This window comes from Rhinatrema bivittatum, chromosome 7 (assembly GCF_901001135.1).
Source record: "Rhinatrema bivittatum chromosome 7, aRhiBiv1.1, whole genome shotgun sequence".
NCBI lineage: Eukaryota > Metazoa > Chordata > Amphibia > Gymnophiona > Rhinatrematidae > Rhinatrema > Rhinatrema bivittatum.
In genome coordinates this window covers 110,678,188-110,695,660 of record NC_042621.1, presented here as the reverse complement: position 1 = coordinate 110,695,660, position 17,473 = coordinate 110,678,188, and the positions used below count along the sequence as shown (strand labels likewise).

General features: G+C 43.0%; 1 protein-coding gene across 2 annotated transcripts in view; it reads left to right on the top strand.

Moving 5' to 3' along the window:
• CDH23 (cadherin related 23) overlaps nt 1–17,473 on the top strand; it is a 1,814,588-nt gene that overhangs the window by 1,789,183 nt on the left and 7,932 nt on the right. For both annotated transcript variants that reach the window (XM_029608940.1, XM_029608939.1), the window contains one exon: nt 8,237–8,366. In XM_029608940.1, the coding sequence (XP_029464800.1) occupies nt 8,237–8,366 (130 nt within the window). The remainder of the gene's footprint in view (nt 1–8,236; nt 8,367–17,473) is intronic.

Genomic DNA, 17,473 nt, shown 5'->3' with positions numbered 1-17,473 from the left:
CAGAGTGACATGTACAGTGCCCGGCGGCCTCCCACATTGTGGGCAAGGGGAATGTTCAGGCCGATTTTCTCAGTCGTCAGTCCCTTGATCCCGGGGAGTGGGAACTCTCTGATGCAGCCATAAATCTCATCATTGACAGGTGGTCGCCCACCACCTGGGCCTCATGGCGACCCTTTTGCAATGCAAAGGCAAATTGGTTCTTCCGCCGCTGGAGGGAACACGGTTCAGAGGGCATAGATGCTTTGGCTCTCCCTTGGCCGGTGGACATCCTTCTGTACATGTTCCCCCCCGTGGCCCCTGGTCGGGAAAGTTCTCAGAAGAATCGAACTCCACCGGGGTCCCGTGGTTCTGGTAGCACCAGAGTGGCCGCGCAGGCCGTGGTTCGCGGATTTTCTCAACCTAGCGCCGGAAGGAACTCTGCGGTTACGCCATCTTCCTCAGCTCCTTCGTCAAGGACCTGTATTTTTCGACCAGGCCAATGGCTCCTGTCTAGCAGCCTGGTTTTTGAAAGATGATGCCTAAGGCGCAAGGGCTATTAGGAGGAGATCATCTCCACCTTGCTGCGGGCCCGGAAACAGTCGACTTCCCTGGCGTATGCGCGTATCTGGAATGTGTTTGAAGCTGTTTGTGCGGAGTCGGGTATCTCAGCGCTCTCCGCCCCGATCTCGTTAGTCCTCTCTTCCCCAAGAAGATCTTCTCCCCTCTCGGCTCACTGAGCGGGCCACCCGGATGTGATTGGTGCTTGAAGGGTGTCAAGCATCTACGTCCACCTTCTCAGCCGCTTGCCCGTCGGGGAGTTTTAATCTGATCCTTCGGGCCCTCTGTGCGGCTCTGTTCGAACCTCTCTGTCGCACTACCTTGAAAGCTCTTACGCTTAAGACTGTCTTTCTGGTCTCTATCTCTTCTGCTCGTCGGATCTCGGTGATCCACGCGCTGTCCTGTCGGTAACCTTTTGTTTTGAAATTTTCCGATTCTGGGGTATCCCTTGTGACGGGCCCTTCCTTCTTAGTGAAGGTTCTTCTAACCTCCATGTCCATCTGTCGGCAGAACTCCCTGCGCTTTCCCCTGTGACTGGGTACGATTTCCGTAAACTTGATACCATACGAGTTCTACTTCGATATCTCCAGATTACCCATGGCTTTCGGGTCTTGGTTCATCTTTTGTCCTCTGGAGTGGGCCCATTCGGGGTAAGCCGGCTTCTAAGACCACTATCGCGCAGTGGTTGAAGGAAGCGATCTCCTCGGCCTATCTTTGTCGAGGTCGGGCGGTTCCTGAGGGCCTTACGGCTCATTCACTGCGTTCTCAAGCTACTTCCTGGGTGGACAGTCAATTGGTCTCTCCCCAGGAGATTTGCAGTGCCTCCACTTCGACGTTCTTGCATACGTTTGCTCGACACTACCGCCTGGAGGTGCAAGCTCCGCTTCTTGGTTCTTTTGGGCTTCAAGTGCTTCGAGCTTGACTGTCTCGGTCCCACTCAGTTTAGGGAAGCTTTGGTACATCCCACAGTCTGGACTGATCCGGGTACGTACAGGGAAAGGAAAATAAGTTCTTACCTGTTAATTTTCGTTCCTGTAGTACCATGGATCAGTCCAGACGCCCTTCCCTGTTTGTCTTTTTTTCTGTCCTCTCGAAGCTTGTTTTTCTTGCAGATTTGTAGATTTCCACACACCTTTTTTGTGCATGAATACTGAGCAAATACACCGGAAGCCTTGGTTGCCCAGCACCAAGTATATGCAAGAGCTGTTAGTCATACCATATCTATTGTTGCGGTCCGGTCCGTGAAGCTCACATCCCGGTCCTTACCTCAAGGGTTCCTGCCGGCTGGGAACGAAGCAAAGTCAGGATCTGGGCGTCCCCGCGGGGGAGACACCATTAAGGGCCTGCCTCTAGGTGCGTGCGTGCGAGCGCCCTGCGCTTTTCTAGACCGTTTCCCGCCGGAGGGTGGCTCTGCCCCGAGTCTAACGTCAGACGCCGCGGCCTACTTAGGGCCACCGCGGACACCCAACCAAGGCCTTGCAACAGGGTTCCCTCGGTCCCCCGTTGCCTCGAGCCCCGGAGTCAGCGAGCGTCCTGACTACTCTGTTCCTGCTTGCCTACCTGCCGGTTCCTGTTTGACTGCCTGCCTGCCAGCCGGATTCCAGCCTGTCTACAGCCCAAGCCGGGTTCCAGCCTGCCTGCAGCCCAAGCCAGGTTCCAGCCTGTCTACAGCCCAAGCCAGGTTCCAGCCTGTCTACAGCCCAAGCCGGGTTCCAGCCTGCCTGCAGCCCAAGCCGGGTTCCAGCCTGTCTACAGCCCAAGCCGGGCTCCAGTCTGTCTACAGCCCAAGCCGGGTTCCAGCCTGTCTACAGCCCAAGCCGGGTTCTCGCCTGCCTCAGCCTAGCCGGATCCTCACCTGCTTCCTCTCCATTGACCGCCTCACCTAAGTCCCAGCGGTTGGGCCCCTAAGGGGGGGGGCTCCGACTTCCAGGGTGAATCTCCTAAGTCCCAGCGACTGGACTCCCAAGGGTCTCTCCCGGGGGAGTACCAGCTTCCAGGGTGAAACCGCTTCTACCTGCCTGCCTGAAGTCTGCCTCCCAGCCTATTCAATTGAGACCAGTGTAGTCCTTCTCAAGTCTCCTGCAGGCCGGCCCAAGGGTCCACTAGCCCCGTGTCCACAACATCTATTACATTGTTCTACTTCTGCTCCTTTGAGCTTTCTGGTTACTTGCTTGATCCTATTCTGGTTTTGTTGTTTTCTGCTTTGACAATGGTTATACTGAAGGGTTACAGGATAGGCTCTGTCCTCATATAGGATATCCTTTCAGTTTTAGTCTGTCTCCACCTGCTGGAAAGGAGGCTCAACCCATAGTCTGGACTGATCCGTGGTACTACAGGAACGAAAATTAACAGGTAAGAACTAATTTTCCTGTAGCTGTGTGTCAGGATGAATTTGATTAATTTTTCAGTAGTTTCTGGTGTGTATTGGTGTTCCAGGGTGGAACTGTTTAGACATGTGTCACATGCAATTATAAAAAAGACCCTCAAACACAAACTGTGTATTCCAGTAACCAGAGTTGTACACAATGTATCACAATGTTAGGTTCAAACTGGTGTATCATTCATACAATCATATTCAAGCTGTCCGGCTTCAGAAGGAAATATACAAAATTTGTAGGACCCTTACTCATGGAGTCAATGGAATAAACCAGACTCTTCTTGTGGTATCGGGTCCCTTTACTTTGTTTATATCTTTTTTATCAATTTTACTTAAGTCCAAAACTTGAAACACGATGGAAACTCCAAGAAACGAATAGGCTTAACAGTTCTTTTGTCCAGCGGAACTGGTAACCACAGTCACAATATAAAATAATAATGATGTCACACATTCAATATAAGTACAAGATTGTAACGGTAATACTCATCTATACTCAGTCCCGACACGATCGCGTTTCGGACCACCAAAACAGGGGTCCTACTTCAGGGGAGTAGCTCCTTCACACTTGTTCATCCGTGACATCCAGCAAGGAATCCATCATAATAGCCAACAGCTAATCCTTAATCCAAGGCTATGTTCGCGGTCCACATTTAGACTCACACTACTTCAAAACACGGCAACAAACTGAACCCTTTAAACTCCTCGACCCAGAAGTTACGGAGTAATGAAAGTGTATGACCTGGTTGAAAACTGATACGTTCATTGTAAATCTAGGCGTCTGTCATAACTTCCGGGTCGAGGAGTTTAAAGGGTCCAGTTGGTTGCTGTGTTTTGAAGTAGTGCGAGTCTAAATGTGGACCACGAACATAGCCTTGGATTAAGGTTTATGGATAGCGTGTAGAAGGTGCCAACAGACAAATGGGTTGGTATCATGCATTTCAGCTGAGACTGTACTTGTTTGGGAAATGTGTTGATAAGACTTTTCAATTGTTTTGTGTATTAGGGATGTGAATCGTTTTCCATATCGTCTTAACGATAGAAATCGTGTGGCAGGGCAAGAAAATCGTCTTAGGCACGATTTTTTAGTTAAAAAATCGTTAAAAATCGTTTTTTCCGATTAGTGCGCACTAACTCGAGTTAGTGCGCACTAACGGGAGTTAGTGCGCACTAACTGGGAGTTAGTGCGCACTAACTGAAAATGATACAATTTGACACTTTTCAGGTCAGTTAAGGTCAGTTTAGGAATGAATATGTATTCCTATTGGCTGCCCTCTTATTTATTCATGTTACCAAGTTTCCTACTGACAGTATATGGGGGATGGGAAATGGAAACAGTTGGTAGCTTGACAAAACAAGTAATGTGATCAGTCAATGTGACTAGAACTTGTGCCCTAACCCTGATACCAGGGGTATTGTGATCTTCCTGCACACAGTGCCCTATCCCTATTAATACCAGGAGTGTTGTGATCTTCCTGCACACAGTGCCCTATCCCTAATACCAGGGGTGTTGTGATCTTCCTGCACACAGTGCCCTATTCCTGATACTGGGGGTGTTGTGATCTTCCTGCACACAGTGCCCTATTCCTGATACCGGGGGTGTTGTGATCTTCTTGCACACATCCCGATATCAGGGATAGGGCACTGCATGCAGGAAGATCACAACACTCCTGGTATTAATAGGGATAGGGCACTGCATGCAGGAAGATCACAACACTCCTGGTATTAATAGGGATAGGGCACTGCATGCAGGAAGATCACAACACCCCTGGTATCAGGGATAGGGCACTGTGTGCAGGAAGATCACAATACCCCGGAGGAGTGAGGGTCAGGCAGCTCCCCCCTGTCTGTGAAGCCAGCCTCTCACTAGTAATGCAGGGAGGGAGCTGTCTCAGACTTCACCATCCTCCCCCCCCCCTTACCCACACACCATTCACTAGCTGGGACATGGGGGAAGTCAGGAGTGAGGGTCAGGCAGCTCCCCCCTGTCTGTGAAGCCAGCCTCTCACTAGTAATGCAGGGAGGGAGCTGTCTCAGACTTCACCATCCACCCCCCCCCCTCACCCACACACCATTCACTAGCTGGGACATGGGGGAAGTCAGGAGTGAGGGACAGGCAGCTCCCCCCTGTCTGTGAAGCCAGCCTCTCACTAGTAATGCAGGGAGGGAGCTGTCTCAGACTTCACCATCCTCCCCCCCCCCCCCTCACCCACACACCATTCACTAGCTGGGACATGGGGGAAGTCAGGAGTGAGGGTCAGGCAGCTCCCCCCTGTCTGTGAAGCCAGCCTCTCACTAGTAATGCAGGGAGGGAGCTGTCTCAGACTTCACCATCCTCCCCCCCCCCTCACCCACACACCATTCACTAGCTGGGACATGGGGGAAGTCAGGAGTGAGGGTCAGGCAGCTCCCCCCTGTCTGTGAAGCCAGCCTCTCACTAGTAATGCAGGGAGGGAGCTGTCTCAGACTTCACCATCCTCCCCCCCCCCTCACCCACACACCATTCACTAGCTGGGACATGGGGGAAGTCAGGAGTGAGGGTCAGGCAGCTCCCCCCTGTCTGTGAAGCCAGCCTCTCACTAGTAATGCAGGGAGGGAGCTGTCTCAGACTTCACCATCCACCCCCCCCCCCCCCCTCCTCACCCACACACCATTCACTAGCTGGGACATGGGGGAAGTCAGGAGTGAGGGTCAGGCAGCTCCCCCCTGTCTGTGAAGCCAGCCTCTCACTAGTAATGCAGGGAGGGAGCTGTCTCAGACTTCACCATCCTCCCCCCCCCCCCTCACCCACACACCATTCACTAGCTGGGACATGGGGGAAGTCAGGAGTGAGGGTCAGGCAGCTCCCCCCTGTCTGTGAAGCCAGCCTCTCACTAGTAATGCAGGGAGGGAGCTGTCTCAGACTTCACCATCCTCCCCCCCCCCCTCACCCACACACCATTCACTAGCTGGGACATGGGGGAAGTCAGGAGTGAGGGTCAGGCAGCTCCCCCCTGTCTGTGAAGCCAGCCTCTCACTAGTAATGCAGGGAGGGAGCTGTCTCAGACTTCACCATCCTCCCCCCTCCCCCTCACCCACACACCATTCACTAGCTGGGACATGGGGGAAGTCAGGAGTGAGGGTCAGGCAGCTCCCCCCTGTCTGTGAAGCCAGCCTCTCACTAGTAATGCAGGGAGGGAGCTGTCTCAGACTTCACCATCCTCCCCCCCCCCCCCTCACCCACACACCATTCACTAGCTGGGACATGGGGGAAGTCAGGAGTGAGGGTCAGGCAGCTCCCCCCTGTCTGTGAAGCCAGCCTCTCACTAGTAATGCAGGGAGGGAGCTGTCTCAGACTTCACCATCCTCCCCCCCCCCCTCACCCACACACCATTCACTAGCTGGGACATGGGGGAAGTCAGGAGTGAGGGTCAGGCAGCTCCCCCCTGTCTGTGAAGCCAGCCTCTCACTAGTAATACAGGGAGGGAGCTGTCTCAGACTTCACCATCCCCCCCCCCCTCACCCACACACCATTCACTAGCTGGGACATGGGGGAAGTCAGGAGTGAGGGTCAGGCAGCCCCCCCTGTCTGTGAAGCCAGCCTCTCACTAGTAATGCAAGGAGGGAGCTGTCTCAGACTGGTATCAGGGTTAGGGCACTGTGTGCAGGAAGATCACAACACTCCTGGTATTAATAGGGATAGGGCACTGTAAGAGATGACTGTAGTAGATTGAATAAAGATCTGATGTTTCTGCTCTCCTCACACCAAACAAAAACAACACACAAGCAGAGAAGCCCTTCTTACAAAGCTGAGCTAGTGAGTTAAGTAGGAGGAAAAGTAAACATACTGGTGCCAGTGTGGCTACTTAAAAAATACACTTACCAACAATCAATTACATATATTTGAACTGTGTACAGTTCCAGCCAGGACCACCTTTCTAAAATGCACAGTGATTGGCAAATTCAACATGCACTAGCATTTCAGGTGCCTGCTAACAAAAATAATAAACAAACAAGTTCTAGTCACGTGAGTGCTGATCATTACATTACTTTTTTTGTCAAGCTTCCAACTGTTTCCATTTCACATCCCCCCAACCATATTGGTAACATCAATAGATAAGAGCACAGCCAGCCAATAGGAATACATACATACATATTCATTCCTAAGTGACCTTTACTGACCTGGGAAGTGTGAACACTTTGTTTCATTTTCTGTTGGTGTTCGTTAGTTTCCAGTTCCATTTCCCATCCCCCCAACCATCACCTCAGTGGTAACCTTGGTAACATCAATAGATAAGAGGGCAGCCAGCCAATAGGAACACATATTCATTCCTAACTGACCTTCAGTGACCTGGAAAGTGTTTATTTGTATCATTTTCAGTTAGTGCGCACTAAATCGAGTTAGTGCGCACTAACGGGGAGTTAGTGCGCACTAACTCGATTTAACGATTTTTAACGATAAATCGTTAGAATTTCTATTGTATCGTGTTCTATAACGATTTAAGACGATATAAACATTATCGGACGATAATTTTAATCGTTGAAAAACGATTCACATCCCTATTGTGTATTCCTGTGTGGGTACCTCAGTCAGTTTCCTGTAGTTTGTATTTTTTGAGTGCTGTCTGTGCCCCTCTTCTGTGTATTTTTGTGTGTCCATTATTATCACAGAGTCTCTTGTTGGTTGTTTTGTAGATTCGTTATGGCAGTTTTTCCTAGTAGAGAAAGATTATACAGAATTTTCTTCCATTTTCTGGAAAGCTGTATTTGTATGCTGTGTCTAAAACTCTCTTAGTTATCTAGTTTACTGTTTTTTTCCACTTGGTGTGGTAAAATAAGTGCTCTTTTATTTTTATTTTTTTTTAAAGTGTAATCCACTGTGTTGGAGTTGGAGGTGTTTTCTGTGTTATAGAAATGTACTTTTACGGGGAGTTTCAACAACAGGTTCTCACAAAATCCTGGTGAAACCCCCTGAGTGCGCTTGTTTGGACTATGTAAATGGGCAGTCTTATACATGTAGTATAAGGAAATTTTCTGGTCTGGCATCCTATAGATGGTCTCTCTGAAAAGTGTTCTAGTAAAAGCCGTTGTACCTGTAGCAGTAGTAGGATTTTGCATTAATTGCTCATTTGTAAGCTGTATTTTTTTTTCTATAAATTATGGTAGTAAAAGGGATTTTTTTTTGTAATGTATGCAAGGAAAAGATTACTTAGAGATGCTAAACTGTTCATAATAAAATGACCCATATTCATGTCACATTAGTTACTGCTTCCCTGTTCTGTTCTGACTGCATGTATCATATTGTGACAGAGCATTTCCTGAGTGTTGTGTGTTTCTTTTTTACAGGGCTAACCCTGTGTGGCTGGATCCTTTCTGCAGGAACATGGAGCTGGCTGCACAGGCGGAACATGAAGATGACCTTCCTGAGAACCTAAGTGAATTTACAGATCTCTGGAATAGCCCTGCCAGGACACATGTAAGACAACACTAGTACTGCATGTCCTGTTGAACTTTGCATATCCTATTGTTGGAAGCATCTCACAGGCAACCCTCCTTAAAACAGCAGAGACTGTAATAAGATGTAATAACATGTAATAAGTAGACAAAGGAATTGGGATCAGCTAGTCTCTAATATATCAAAAGAAAAAATTGACCAGCTGTATATGAATAAGTGGTACGGACAGAATTTATTAAAAGCCAATCTTTATTCTACTATGGTCAAAATTTTAAAAAAGTGTTTTTTATATAGAGACAGAAACCTCAGAACTGGTAAACCTTGTATTTTTTGCAAAGGTTTTTGAAGAACCAGTAAGTTCGATTATAGGTTTCCTGTTGTCTCTTTTTTTTTGTTTTTTCTTTAAAAAGATTTTTGACTTATATATATCTTATTGGACATAATGTTCTAAATGTTTAGTGAGACTTGACATATTATGTTGGAATGAACTTCCCTTACAGTTTTGTGTTACCATTAGTAGCACAGCCGTTATTTTCTGGCTTGTAAATTTTAAGCTGATTCGGTTAATATACCATAAATTAACCTCAATGTGTATTTAGTTCAAATTTTTCACTGAGAAAGTTCTTATGCCTTTTCATGTTACAGAATGTCCTTTGAGAACAGTGTCCGTATCAACTTGGGAATACAGCCCAGGTTGGAGCAGGCAAAATAGTTATTGTAACTTTATGCCTTTAGACAAAATGACATGGTTTGAAGACTTATTGCTTTGCCTTCTATAATGTAGCACTAATTTTGTAAACTTGTTGCAATATGAATGTTTCAAAACAAGTCTGTGCTTATAATCCCCGCCACAGTGTTGCACTTATCTTTCAAACTTGTTGCGATATCTTTCACCGCTTGAAACAAGTGTGTGCCTAGAATCGCCAACGTCAACGTTTCACATGTAGTTTCTTAAGGGCAGATTCTAAGAAACAGCAGGATAACAGAAAAACATTAACTTCCTTAAAGCAATAACAATTTTAGTCATTTTGAAACAAATTTTTGTACTCACGAAACTGTCTGTGGCTGGTAACAAGCGGGCTTCTAACTGCCGACTGTCTCGGCTAGACTTTTTATAGTACTCCTGCGTTTTGAGAAGTGACCAATCGAATCGTTCCCGGTGAACGTGCTGCACGTAGCAGCAAACTTTATTGCGTGATTTTTGTTGAGACAATGAACAACTTTAAATCCCCATCGAATTGAATGGGAAAAGACGTCATCATGACGTGTACATTTTTTAAACAACTGTAAATATCAATGTACACTAATACTGCAATGTCAGTAAAAGTGTATTTCAACGAAAATGGTATATGATTTTCTTCCACCAGAATATCTTATTGTCTAATTAAACTGTTCCATTCAATTTTACTATTTAATCCCGAGGGTTCCTCCGCACTGAGCTTGAAAATCCATTCCTGTTCTCTATGTATAGGATCTTTTCTCTATTACCACCTCTGGCATCTGCTGTTATATGGTCAATGGCAAACCAACGGAGTTCGTGGACTTGATGGTTTTTTGATAAACAGTGCTCTACAATCGGTGCAGTTAGTCTTTTGTTTTTCAAACAGCTCTTATGTTCACTGATGCGGGAGCTTAGATTTCTACTTGTTTGGCCCACGTATATCATGTTGCAGGGACATACGATGACATAGATGACGTAAGTAGTTTGACAGGTAGTAAATTGATATAATTTGTGAGTATATCCAGTTTTAACACATTTGAATTCCTTTAATTCGATGGTTTGATTGCAGATTTTACAGTGGCCACATTTATAATGGCCTCGGAGTGTGTTGCCATCTAATGTTGTAGGTTTTGTGATTTTCTCCTTTAATGTTGAAGGGCATAAGATCTCCTTGAGATTTCTTCCTCTCGAAAAGGCGGTTCTAAATTCGAGTTCTTCTAATCCAGGAATTAATTGGATGAGATGCCAATGTCTACGCATATTTTGAACAATTCATTTAGACATTGGAGAATATTTAATTACGCATGTCATCATTTTGGCGTCCTCTTCTTTTGGGGTTGACGTCAATAAAGCATCTCTATCATAATATAGAGCTCTCTTGAACCCGCTAGTGATTGCCTTCTTAGGATATCCTCTGTTTTTCAAATCTTTCGAAAGGTTAGTTGCTTGAGCCCTAAAAATCTGAGTTTCTGAACAATTTCTTTTATACCTCAGAAACTGGGAAAACGGCAAACTGGTCTTCAAAGGTATTGGATGTGTGCTGCTGTAGTGCAACATAGTATTTCTGTCTGTGCTTTTTTTGTATACATATGTCTGCAAACTTCCATTTTCATCTTTTTTGACTGTGACATCCAGGAAAGAAATCTCTTTGAAATGGTATGTTAATGTAAACTGGATATTTTCGTCACAGGTATTTAGCCATTTAAAGAATGAATTTAATTCTGATTCACTCCCATTCCAGAGTATAAAGATATCATCAATGTATCTCTTGTATAGGTGTATCTTTGAAATGAATGGAGATTGTTGAATCCATTCTTTTTTGAATTCTGCCATAAACAGATTTGCTAACGATGGAGCCATTGTTGCTCCCATCGCCGTCCCGGAAATCTGTTGATAGTATTTTTGTTGAAATATAAAAAAGTTTTTTGTTAAAGCGATGGTTGCTAATGTCAGCAGAAATTCACTGGGTATCCTATAAGGTTGTTTCCTTTTGTCCAGATATTTCTTGACTATTTTCAATGCCTCAATTTGTGGTATGGAGGTATAAAGAGATTTTATGTCCAGTGTGACCAACCATTTATCTGAAATCTCATCTTTAACTTCTTCTAAGATGCTTAAGAAATGACCCGTGTCTTTGATATAAGATGGAATATGTGAAACGAAATCTTTAAGAAAACAGTCTACGAATCTTGAAAGAGGTTCTAGTAGAGACTCGTTTGAGGAAATTATAGGTCGTCCTGGGGGATTAGTAGTGGTTTTGTGTACCTTAGGGAGGACATATATTGTAGGTACTTTGGGATGTTTGGAATTCAAAAAATTATATTCCTTATTGGTAAGGAAACCTTTTTCTTTTGCTTCATCTATGTGTTTTTTTATGACCTTTTGTAATTCTACTGTAGGATTCTTGGACAATTGGAGATAAGTGGTTTGATCTTCAATCTGACGTCTGATTTCTTGTATGTACTGATCTTTATTCATGATGACGATAGAGCCGCCTTTGTCGGCTGGTTTTACTATATAAGAAGAATCGTGTGACATTGAATGTAAAATGGAACGGGAACGTTTGTCTAAGTTATCCACATATTTGAGTTTTTGATCTATAAACCTCTGTATTTTTTGATCTATAAACCTCTGTATTCAAGAGACTGATTGACAAATGCAGTTACCTTCACATACAAAAAAGTCTATTATTCACAGTTAAAGATCCAAAAGATAGGGATGAATACCACAAAGTCCTGACTGAATCCTTCAAACAAAAGGGCTACAATCCCAAAATCATTTCCAAGAAGATTACTTGTTCACTTAAAACACGCAAGGAGTTGGAAGATCAAAAACTCAAATATGTGGACAAACGTTCCCATTCCATTTTACATTCAATGTCACACGATTCTTCTTATATAGTAAAACCAGCCGACAAAGGCGGCTCTATCGTCATCATGAATAAAGATCAGTACATACAAGAAATCAGACGTCAGATTGAAGATCAAACCACTTATCTCCAATTGTCCAAGAATCCTACAGTAGAATTACAAAAGGTCATAAAAAAACACATAGATGAAGCAAAAGAAAAAGGTTTCCTTACCAATAAGGAATATAATTTTTTGAATTCCAAACATCCCAAAGTACCTACAATATATGTCCTCCCTAAGGTACACAAAACCACTACTAATCCCCCAGGACGACCTATAATTTCCTCAAACGATTCTCTACTAGAACCTCTTTCAAGATTCGTAGACTGTTTTCTTAAAGATTTCGTTTCACATATTCCATCTTATATCAAAGACACGGGTCATTTCTTAAGCATCTTAGAAGAAGTTAAAGATGAGATTTCAGATAAATGGTTGGTCACACTGGACATAAAATCTCTTTATACCTCCATACCACAAATTGAGGCATTGAAAATAGTCAAGAAATATCTGGACAAAAGGAAACAAACCTTATAGGATACCCAGTGAATTTCTGCTGACATTAGCAACCATCGCTTTAACAAAAAACTTTTTTATATTTCAACAAAAATACTATCAACAGATTTCCGGGACGGCGATGGGAGCAACAATGGCTCCATCGTTAGCAAATCTGTTTATGGCAGAATTCGAAAAAGAATGGATTCAACAATCTCCATTCATTTCAAAGATACACCTATACAAGAGATACATTGATGATATCTTTATACTCTGGAATGGGAGTGAATCAGAATTAAATTCATTCTTTAAATGGCTAAATACCTGTGACGAAAATATCCAGTTTACATTAACATACCATTTCAAAGAGATTTCTTTCCTGGATGTCACAGTCAAAAAAGATGAAAATGGAAGTTTGCAGACATATGTATACAAAAAAAGCACAGACAGAAATACTATGTTGCACTACAGCAGCGCACATCCAATACCTTTGAAGACCAGTTTGCCATTTTCCCAGTTTCTGAGGTATAAAAGAAATTGTTCAGAAACTCAGATTTTTAGGGCTCAAGCAACTAACCTTTCGAAAGATTTGAAAAACAGAGGATATCCTAAGAAGGCAATCACTAGCGGGTTCAAGAGAGCTCTATATTATGATAGAGATGCTTTATTGACGTCAACCCCAAAAGAAGAGGACGCCAAAATGATGACATGCGTAATTAAATATTCTCCAATGTCTAAACGAATTGTTCAAAATATGCGTAGACATTGGCATCTCATCCAATTAATTCCTGGATTAGAAGAACTCGAATTTAGAACCGCCTTTTCGAGAGGAAGAAATCTCAAGGAGATCTTATGCCCTTCAACATTAAAGGAGAAAATCACAAAACCTACAACGTTAGATGGCAACACACTCCGAGGCCATTATAAATGTGGCCACTGTAAAATCTGCAATCAAACCATCGAATTAAAGGAATTCAAATGTGTTAAAACTGGATATACTCACAAATTATATCAATTTACTACCTGTCAAACTACTTACGTCATCTTTGTCATCGTATGTCCCTGCAACATGATATACGTGGGCCAAACAAGTAGAAATCTAAGCTCCCGCATCAGTGAACATAAGAGCTGTTTGAAAAACAAAAGACTAACTGCACCGATTGTAGAGCACTGTTTATCAAAAAACCATCAAGTCCACGAACTCCGTTGGTTTGCCATTGACCATATAACAGCAGATGCCAGAGGTGGTAATAGAGAAAAGATCCTATACAGTAGAGAACAGGAATGGATTTTCAAGCTCAGTGCGGAGGAACCCTCGGGATTAAATAGTAAAATTGAATGGAACAGTTTAATTAGACAATAAGATATTCTGGTGGAAGAAAATCATATACCATTTTCGTTGAAATACACTTTTACTGACATTGCAGTATTAGTGTACGTTGATATTTACAGTTGTTTAAAAAATGTACACGTCATGATGACGTCTTTTTCCCATTCAATTCGATGGGGATTTAAAGTTGTTCATTGTCTCAACAAAAATCACGCAATAAAGTTTGCTGCTACGTGCAGCACGTTCACCGGGAACGATTCGATTGGTCACTTCTCAAAACGCAGGAGTACTATAAAAAGTCTAGCCGAGACAGTCGGCAGTTAGAAGCCCGCTTGTTACCAGCCACAGACAGTTTCGTGAGTACAAAAATTTGTTTCAAAATGACTAAAATTGTTATTGCTTTAAGGAAGTTAATGTTTTTCTGTTATCCTGCTGTTTCTTAGAATCTGCCCTGAAGAAACTACATGTGAAACGTTGACGTTGGCGATTCTAGGCACACACTTGTTTCAAGCGGTGAAAGATATCGCAACAAGTTTGAAAGATAAGTGCAACACTGTGGCGGGAATTATAAGCACAGACTTGTTTTGAAACATTCATATTGCAACAAGTTTACAAAATTAGTGCTACATTATAGAAGGCAAAGCAATAAGTCTTCAAACCATGTCATTTTGTCTAAAGGCATAAAGTTACAATAACTATTTTGCCTGCTCCAACCTGGGCTGTATTCCCAAGTTGATACGGACACTGTTCTCAAAGGACATTCTGTAACGTGAAAAGGCATAAGAACTTTCTCAGTGAAAATTTTGAACTAAATACACATTGAGGTTAATTTATGGTATATTAACCGAATCAGCTTAAAATTTACAAGCCAGAAAATAACGGCTGTGCTACTAATGGTAACACAAAACTGTAAGGGAAGTTCATTCCAACATAATATGTCAAGTCTCACTAAACATTTAGAACATTATGTCCAATAAGATATATATAAGTCAAAAATCTTTTTAAAGAAAAAACAAAAAAAAAAGAGACAACAGGAAACCTATAATCGAACTTACTGGTTCTTCAAAAACCTTTGCAAAAAATACAAGGTTTACCAGTTCTGAGGTTTCTGTCTCTATATAAAAAACACTTTTTTTAAATTTTGACCATAGTAGAATAAAGATTGGCTTTTAATAAATTCTGTCCGTACCACTTATTCATATACAGCTGGTCAATTTTTTCTTTTGATAACATGTAATAAGAACATGCCATACTGGGTCAGACCAAGGGTCCAACAAGCCCAGCATCCTGTTTCCAACAGTGGCCAATCCAGGCCATAAGAACCTGGCAAGTACCCAAAAATTAAGTTGTTTCCACGCTACTGTTGCTAGTAATAGCAGTGGCTATTTTCTAAGTCAACTTAATTAATAGCAGGTAATGATCCTCTTCTCCAAGAACTTATCCAATCCTTTTTTAAACACAGCTACACTAACTGCACTAAGCACATCCTCTGGCAACAAATTCCAGAGTTTAATTGTGCGTTGAGTGAAAAAGAGCTTTCTCTGATTAGTATTAAATATGGCACATGCTAACTTCCGAAAAGAGTAAATAACTGATTCACGTTAACCCATTCTAGACCTGTCATGATTTTAAATACCTTTATCATATCCCTCCTCAGCCATCTCTTCTCCAAGCTGGCAAGTCCTAACCTCTTTAGTCTTTCCTCATAGGGGAGCGGTTCCATTCCCTTTATCATTTTGGTCGCCCTTCTCTGTACCTTCTCCTTCGCAACTATATCTTTTTTGAGATACCGCGACCAGAATTGTACACAGTATTCAAGATGCGGTCTCACCATGGAGCGATACAGAGGCATTATGATATTTTCCGTTTTATTCACCATTCCCTTCCTAATAATTCCCAACATTCTGTTTGCTTTCTTGACAGCCGCAGCACACTGAACCGACAATTTCAATGTATTATCCACTGTGATGCCTAGATCTCTTTCTTGGGTGGTAGCTCTTAATATGGAACCTAACATTGTGTAACTATAGCATGGATTATTTTTCCCTATATGCATCACCTTGCACTTATCCACATTAAATTTCATCTGCAATTTATCACAATCTGCTTGTGATTTAACTACTCTGAACAATTTTGTATCATCTGCAAATTTGATTACCTCACTTGTCGTATTTCTTTCCAGATCATTTATAAGTACGGGTCCCAATGCAGATCCCTGAGGCACTCCACTGCCCACTCCCTTCCACTGAGAAAATTGTCCATTTAATCCTACTCTCTGTTTCCTGTATTTTATCCAGTTTGTAATCCATGAAAGGCTCTAGCCTAGCATCCTACCATCAGAGCACGGCACCAAACAGGTCAAGAACATCTTCACCAAGTCCTGGGCCACTAGTAGTTAGAAAAATGGGCTGAAAACCAAGAAACCTGGGTTCAAGTCCCACTTCCACTACTCTTTCAAGCCTTGGGCAAGTCACCTGATCTCCTAATGCTCTGTGGGGAAGGACTTATTATAACATTAGCATTATTTGGAGGTGGGCTAAAAATGCAAAATGATATTAGACTCAGATTCTGGAGCTTTGTTTTCGGATTTCAAGGACAGTTTTTTGCTGGGCTTACTTTCTATACACAAGTGGGCAGGCTAGGCCCAAACTGCTCTGGCTGCCTTGAGATGAAAGGAAAAGGTGGAATATTAAATCAACTTAAATAAAATCTTGGAGCATATCTAAGGCTTCTGATCCTAGAGGTTTATAAAATGTAAATTTAGAGGTTTATTTTTCAGGCAATTAGGGGTTTTGGGGGGCACCACATATAGGTGTTTGTTGGTGTTTTCACGACCCAAACACTAATTTTTGGCACATTTATTTATTTATTTATTTTTTGGTTTTTATATACCGGAAGTTCCTGTATAATATACATATCACTCCGGTTCACAGATAACAGAGATAACTATCGCCGGGATGGCGGTTTACATGGAACATATCAAACAGTAAATCTATTATAAAGTAGAATACAAACTAAGATCTACTAAGAACACATAAATAAAGCAAATAAACATTACAAAATTGCTGTGGGATGGGAGGGTTGTTATTCTTCCTGCTCTTAGCTCTCTGGGAAAGCTTGTAGGAAGAGCCAAGTCTTGAGTTTCACTTTGAACGTGGAATGGCACGGCTCAAGGCGGAGGTCTGGTGGTAGTGAGTTCCAGAGCGAAGGGCCCGCTGTGGATAGTGCGCGTTTCCTCAGGGAGGATTTTGCTGGTTGGGTGATCATTCTGTTCTGATATGCCCTTCTGGTTGGCTTTTTAGAAGTGTGTAGTTGGAGCTGGAAGGTTGAGTGGAGCGATGCTATGTAGGGCCTTATGAATCATCATACATTTTTAGTGTATTTAAAAGTTATAAATCAATCAATTTATGTTCAAGTTTGTTGATTTCCTTTATTATTTCAATGTTAAAATTCCTAACCAACTGCTCTGTTTTGGAGTGCAAAATCAGGAAGGACAAGAGCTGTGTAAATAATTACCTGCAGACTCTGCCTGTTCACCGGAGGGACTGCAAAAAAAGAAAAAAGTCTGGGGTTTTTTTTGGGTCAGCGGGTCTCTACCTCAACTTTATACCTACAGCTTAAAATTAAAAAAAACCATGGATTTTTTCTTTAAATTAACAATTGTTTTTAAAAAGTA